This window comes from Ictalurus punctatus, chromosome 5, assembly GCF_001660625.3.
Source record: "Ictalurus punctatus breed USDA103 chromosome 5, Coco_2.0, whole genome shotgun sequence".
Classification (NCBI taxonomy): domain Eukaryota; kingdom Metazoa; phylum Chordata; class Actinopteri; order Siluriformes; family Ictaluridae; genus Ictalurus; species Ictalurus punctatus.
In genome coordinates, this window is record NC_030420.2 from 12,114,923 (window position 1) to 12,122,422 (window position 7,500).

A 7,500-nucleotide genomic window follows, 5' to 3' on the forward strand; every position below is an offset into this window, starting at 1 on the left:
TTATGTCTAAATGTGTCAGAGACAGATGGATGGTAGCAGATATGGCGTCCAGATATGTAGCTCTGTGCACAGTGCAACTTACTTGTTTTTTACCTTCTGTGAGCAGGGTTGCTATGGTCTAGGTATAATGTCTGCATATTATATGCAACATAGATATGTGGAAAAAGTAAGTACACCATATGGAAATTGTTGGCTTTTTTGACATTTTTGGATAAGCAAACATTTGATCATCTTTGAAACAGTGCCTATTAATGAAGTTGATGTACTTGAACAAATCCACAAGGAAAATTATATTTTCAAATCATTTATTCAACAGAAATATTAATAGATGAGACAACATTCTGTGGAAAATGTATGTACACCCTTGGCCTCAGAAACTACAGATGTGGCCATTAAAAATGCGTGAGAAAGAGAACGCGATCCTGCAGTACGCCGTGGATGGTGCGGTATGTCATTCAGTCAGTCACCACTGGCGAAACAAGACTGTTCGGTGCAGTCATGTCACATTCTTTGAGCGAGCAAACTGATTTCTAATAGTGTAGTGAACATGACATTACATCGAACAGTTAAAACGAATTACCTCATCTTTATTGACAATATGTTATTTAAAAGCTAAGGCTCTGATATTTGACCACTGTTTTATTATAGTGTTAATTTTATAGTGACAGTAATTTCATAATTTCATTGAACAGTATGCTATAGGTTGTGCACTTTAGAGTATTCTTTAGCTTGTCTGCCTCCCATTCCAGTCGTGATGGTTTGAGCCCCACTCAGGACACGTTGACCGGGTACAAGAGCACGTTTCAAAAATAAAAATGTAGCCTTGTGAGATTGAGGTTATAATATAATATTATATATTATGGTATGTTAGATAATGTCACATATTAATGGTAGAAAAGCGGCATGATTATCACAATGATAGAAAGACGGACCAGAAGCTTAATCAATGCAAGTTTTTGGTTAATTGCCTGAAATGAGGTCTGTGGTTAACACAATCTCAAAATATGTTCACATTTTGTACTACGACATAAAATACATCAGAAATACCCCACTCATGATTTTGTTAAGCTTTTACATGTCTTGAAAAAGGCGGTTTGCGAACAAGTGGCTAAATGGGACTACAGAGACTGTCAAGGAAATTAAACGTCATCACACCGAACAGGAAAAATCATCTACTGCAGCCTAGTTGTGTTTATACTCGCGCTCTTGCAAACTATTCAAACACAAACTTGTAGATTTACCAGTTTATAGTATTTTCCAATTGTAGTGTTTTTTTTTTTTTTAAATATAGATTGAAAGAGTTGTCGGAAGGTAGCGGTGGTGACTTTGCAGTCATGTGACAGTGGTGTAGTTCGTTTATAGCCTAACATTAGCTTTTGCTTCTGGCAATTGTATTGAGACTTCAAAATTCATAACAGTTATGTTAATTTGTGAAGATTATCTTGAACAAAACATAAGAATCAAACTTTTGTTGGTCACAGAGCTTATTTTCTGCAATAATCCAAAAGCCCATGGAAAAATTCTATTGGCTTTTTGTTGAGGGAACCAGGGTGATTTTGCCTACAAAAATACGTCATCCATGCAGGATTGACGACTTCCACATTAGTGGCCGACACTTGAGAAGGGGACACCCCCCCCCCTCTCTTAATGCAGAGATTAAGCCCATCTCCACAGTGGGCAGTTATTACATTTATGATGGCAAAGATGCAAACGTATGCAACACCAGTCCCTTTCACAAAGCGCAAGATTTTTGACGACAAAAATCAAAAAGCGCAAGAAAACAACTTTTGGTTATGTCGAGATCACGGGAAAACAACAAAGGAAAAATAAATAAAATACATGGCCACTTATGGCTTCAAGTAAGATTGGGTTCAGCAAGAAAGAAATTCTTTGTCTTTTTGAAGAGGACGAATCCTCCTTTTTCACCAGTTATTTATTGACACGTGGATCTCCCCCTCCCCCCTATTATCACATCTTAGGGATAGAGAACTCCTCACCCACCATCTCCTATGTGATATCAAACTGAGGAATAAAACCACAGCAGTCTGGGTGATTTCAAAGCATCAAAGCCATAGAATGAAAGAATTAGTAGTACATTCAAGCATTATTTTACATTACATGTTTAAATTGCAACGCATTCTTCTTGTCAAAAAAATATAAACGTGCAAGTATATTAATTTTTTTCATTATAAAACTAAAGTTTTCATTAAAATAAACAAATAAATGAATGACGTGTACTGAATAGTAAAAAGCAGCCCATAGTTTTAGATTTCTGCATAGTTTTAATTTGACTGTCATTTGCAGTGCTTCATGGGAGTGAAGTTCATTCCCACATTGAGGACGTTAAGTACACAGTCTTGTAGGCATAGCTAGCTTAGGGCTATAGCCCCCATGTTTTTCCGGTTGTTGAAAAAAGTCATAGCATTATGAGACTAAAGTATCATTTTGGGAATAACATTAATCATAGAAATACGACATGATCACAATGATAGAAAACTGAGCCAGCAGCTTAAACTATGCAAGAAATGTATGATGAGGATTTAGTTAACTAAATCAGACTTAACTCAACTTAAATCAGATTGGGGTCAGCAACAAAGAAATTCTTTCTGTTTTTGACAAAGAATCTGACAATGGGGATTTACTGCATATCACCTCTCAGGGACAAAGGACTCTCCACCCCATTCCTACCTGTGTGACATCAAAGTAAAGACAAAAATATTTTTTTTGCCCCCAACCACAGCAGACCGGGCTGCTTTAAAGCATCAAAGTCATAGGAGGGATTAATTAATAGTGCTTACATAAAATACATTGAACAATTATTTTTTAAATAAAATTTTTTACATTGCTAAAATTTAAAAAGCACAGCACCGCACTTTGGCCTTGGTCTCACATCTGGTCCCGCTGAGTCCATGTGTAATTTTTTTTCTCTTTCTCCACGGACACTCGATTTAAATACAAATTGTGTATGTAATAAAAAATTTTAAATGTAAAACTAAAATCTTGAAATGGTGTGATTCAATTTTCATGTTAATACTATTAATGTTAAATATTAATAAAATAAAGCAACATATATAGAAATGACTGTTAAATATATAGCCTCAATCGTCTCAAATGGAACACATTAGTTTTTTTACTAACCTGAAAGTTTGCCCCATCCGATTAATCGGGAATAATAATAATAATAATAATAATAATAATAATAATAATAATAATAATAATAATAATAGGCCAACTAATCGATTATGAAAAAAAATTGTTATTTGCAGCCCTACAAAAATGATATACATGGTTTTTCCAGCTGAATAGGTAAGACATTTCAGTGACTCAATAGGTAGCTGGCTAACATTATCGTACTTGTTCGCTTGATTCTGCTCGGTATCAAGTTTCCTATGCTTTATTTATTTTTTTGCTATGGACAGTGTGGTAAATTGCACTTATCTACTAGCTATGAGAGACAGCAATTCACCACTACTCCAAGAAAATCGTAAGTAACTGCAAGTAACTTGTAGTTTTATGTTTCAAACAGAGACCGCGATAGAGAAGTAAAGGTTCAGTACTGAAGCTTTAAGTAAAGATGTTTTTGTTTGTTTGTTTTGTCTAGCAAAATCACAGTCCCTAAAGCTGGTAAGCATCTGTATTATATTTGCATCTGCATCTTATTACAGAGTTAAGCTGCACAATAATAGTAAAATGTCAACTACTTGCATTAAATAAAGGTAATGGTCCATTACTAGCCTACATTATGAAAAATTGAGGACTGGCCGAAGGTGCGAGTAAGGTACTCTGGTCTGAACTCAGCTCATCTTGGGGCACAAGTTTGCCATGCTGTCAAAATGCTGCCTTCGTTTGTGTTTAGCTTACACAAACATGGTAAATTCCATTCTAGTGAGAGATCACCCAAAATCAGGCCTCATAAACGTAATTTTAGAGGCCAAGAAGTGGTTGGACATTTACTGGTAGGCTAAAAAGTAGAAACTAGTTAAAACTATGAAAATTTATAGACCTACTGGCATGTAGCCTAGGTTTCCAATAGTTTTTTTCTCCAATTTCCCCTAAGGCTGTTTTTTAAAAAATATTCTTGTTTTGTTTGTTTGTTTTGCTTTAATAGTTTTTGTTGTTTTCATTGTTTTTTATAGGCTTACACTGTTTTCCAGAATGTCATGTGCAAACCCCAGAAGCAGCATGCTTTCACACTGATTAGAGTAAAATTATTTCAAACACATTTAACATCAACCAAAGTCCAGCGCCAAACAGTGAACGTTAATCTCTCCAGAAATTGAGATGTTCTTTATTTAGATTATTGTACAGGTCAAACATTTCATTATATCACACTACCCGTGACTAATTTGTCTGCTCATAACTAATTCATTCAATTTATACTACCCACACAATGTTAATAGGCTTGGGAATCAAATACACATACATACACACATACATACATACATACACACATACACACATACACACACACCACAGAACTGGTTCACATCATTGGATTTAAGTGATGCCAATGTTTTACTAAGTCCCATGAACACAGATGCTTTTTTAAAAGTATATGCATTCCAATTCAATATTCTACCATTCAGCCTCTCTTTAGTGCTACAGGTGTGTTTCAGTTGTATGCAAGCAGCCTTATCTCCCCAAATGGCCAGATACATCAGGATACTGCCATAATTTAATGACTGTACACATCCACCAAGGAACAGGCCTAACAAGAGATGTCCACCCACCTTAGACACACTGAGGTGCTTAGATTCACTGTGAACTCAGAAAAGGGTGCCCTGAAACAGGCCAAACAATTCAACTGTGTGGAGGTAGATAAAATATGTGGCAGACATTATTCCACGGCCATCAGATTCAGCCAGGTTGCAAAGTACGCTACTGCCTCCTGTTGAGGATGATAGGATTGTTGACAGCAGACAGCGTTATTTTTTTAGGGCTTGCCAGTACCAATGTAATAACTTACTTAAGACCAGTTCCCCAAAGTAATCGTGAATGCCTGCATCAGTGGCTGGGGACACAGACATTGTTTCAGCAGTCAGACACATCAATCTTCAGCGCAGCACTAGGTCAGATGACTCTCTCTGCTTTGCACATAAACTCCTCAGGTGGGCACAGCCACAGTTAGATTGACTGAAAGTAATGCACCTCCTGGCATGGTACAATGGTTCAGCAGACCATCTGGCAAGACAGAGGAGGACATCTTTGCAAATACAAAGTCAACACATTGCTGATTGTGCTTCTCCCTGGTAGAGCTGGACAGCCCACTGGATGTGCTGACTTGAACAGCTACTGTACATCTTTCCTCCTCTACCACCAATTCTACCCATTGCACAGAATTCTGCAATTTTGCCACAGAGTCATGCTAAGCTGGCAAGGCCTTGGTTCCCAACAGCATTTTTCCTAGTAGCTGGGACACCCAGGTGGCATGCACCCCAAGCAGATCTGCTATCCCAAATAACTGGCACCCTTAACCTGTGCATTTGGCCCCCTAGAATGAATCACAAACTGAAGACTAAGACCTAGCAGTCCAGGTAACACAACTGAATGCAAGACTCTAGTACAAGGACATACAAGGCCCATAGGTGGAAGCTGTTTTGTGGAAGACGTTTACCTCTTTGCTTTGATCAGTTTCACTGCCTGATTCCCAAACGTACTAACTTTTCTTCAGAAGCTACTAGACAGCAACAAATCCTCCTCATCTACACTAAAAATATGTGGCCACAATTACAGAAAGCCACAACCCCATGGATAGCATTTTTCTCGTGTTAAAACCTTTCTGAAAGGGGTGAGGTAATTCCATCCACGATGATTCTTGAAGAGCAAAGCATGGGATTTCCCTCTTAAGGACTGTCCTAACAAGCTTATGCAAAATGTCCAATATGAAACAGGTGTCTCTGAAAACTTTTTTTTTTTTTGTTGTGATCAAAAAGAGCTTGCCTGAGCATGAACAGTGGGAGAACTGCACTTCTGAGTCTTAAAAAAAAATAAAATAAAAGCTTTAAACTTTTCTACACCTTCTTACTATTATTGTAACAAGACAGAACTTAAACCAATAGTAGTCATTTGGGCTTGTTGCCTTGTTTTTAGGGTTACATTTACATTACATTTATTCACTTAGCAGATGCTTTTATCCAAAGCGACTTACAAATGAGAAAAATACAAGCAAAGCGATATATCAAGCAGCGAACAATACAAGTAGTGCTACCATACAAGATCCATTAATTGAGTTCCAGAAGAAGCAAAGTGCACACAGTAGAGGTGTAAGTGCAATTTTTTTTGTTTGTTTGTTTTTGGTTTTTTTTAACTTGTTACTACCAAATTCTTTTTAACAGTTAGACAAAAAGGGTAGATGAGAATAAAGTCATCACAATTGTTTAAATGAATATTCATTTGGAACAGAAAGTGTTTGTGTTCTTACTGTCCAGGTCTTGCTCAATCTGAAGATCGGTGCACTCTGTAAGGCCGACACCACAGACACCAGAGAGTGCAGGTTATTCAACTCCAGTAGCTTCTGCAGGGATAGATAGAGATCGAGTACTTTATTGATTCCTTTATTGGTGTCACAACAGTATGATGCCTGTTTTACCAAGTCCCATGAACACAGATGCTTTTTTTTTTATAAAGTATATGCATTCTGACTCAAGATTCTTTTAAATCAACACTTAAATAGAAATATTTCAACAGAATGAAGTTGGCTAAAATGTCTTACCCAGTAACACACTATGTCAAAATTGAAAGAAATTCCAGAAATGATGAGGAAGAAGGTGATTGAAATACATCAGTCTAGGAAGGGTTAAAAAGCTATTTCAAAGGCTCTGGGACTCCAAAGGATGAGAGTGAGAGCCATTATCTCCAAATGAAAAAAACTCTGCACAGTAATGAACCTTCCCAGAAGTGGCCGACCTTCCAAAATTCCTCCAAGAGCACAGCAAAGACTCCTCCAGGAAGTCACAAAAGGTTGCAAGGAGAAATCCACTGCTCTCTCTCTACCCTCTGCATTTTGCAAAAGATCATGTGCACATGCCAGAAAGCTATTGGAAAAATGTTTTGTGGAAGGATGAGACCAAAATAAAACTTATTTGTTTAAATGAGGAGCATTATGTTAAGAGCAAGCAAAACACTGCATTCAAGCATAAGAAGCTTATCCCAACTGTGAAACATGGTGGTTGTAGTATCATGGTTTGGGCCTGTTTTGCTGCACCTGGGTGTGGACGGCTTGCCATCATTGATGGAAAAATGGATTTTGTAGTACACAAGTGGTTCTACCCAAGAATGGTTAAAGAAGAATAAAATTAATGTTTTGGAGGGCCGAATCAAAGTCCTTACCATAATCCAATAGAAATGTTGTGGAAGGACCTGAAGTTAATTTGAGGAAACCAAACAACATAAAGCTGTTCTGTACTGAGGAATGGGCTAAAATTCCTCCAAGCCAATGTGCAGTACTGATAATTATTGCTGCACAAGGAGGTCACACCAGATACTGAAAGCAAAAGGTTC

At 37.3% G+C, this 7,500-nt stretch overlaps 1 protein-coding gene across 5 annotated transcripts in view; it reads right to left on the reverse strand.

The window, feature by feature from the left end:
• ralgps1 (Ral GEF with PH domain and SH3 binding motif 1) overlaps positions 1–7,500 on the reverse strand; it is a 150,774-nt gene that overhangs the window by 90,165 nt on the left and 53,109 nt on the right. For all 5 annotated transcript variants that reach the window (XM_047155519.2, XM_047155521.2, XM_047155523.1 and 2 more), the window contains one exon: positions 6,422–6,514. In XM_047155519.2, the coding sequence (XP_047011475.1) occupies positions 6,422–6,514 (93 nt within the window). The remainder of the gene's footprint in view (positions 1–6,421; positions 6,515–7,500) is intronic.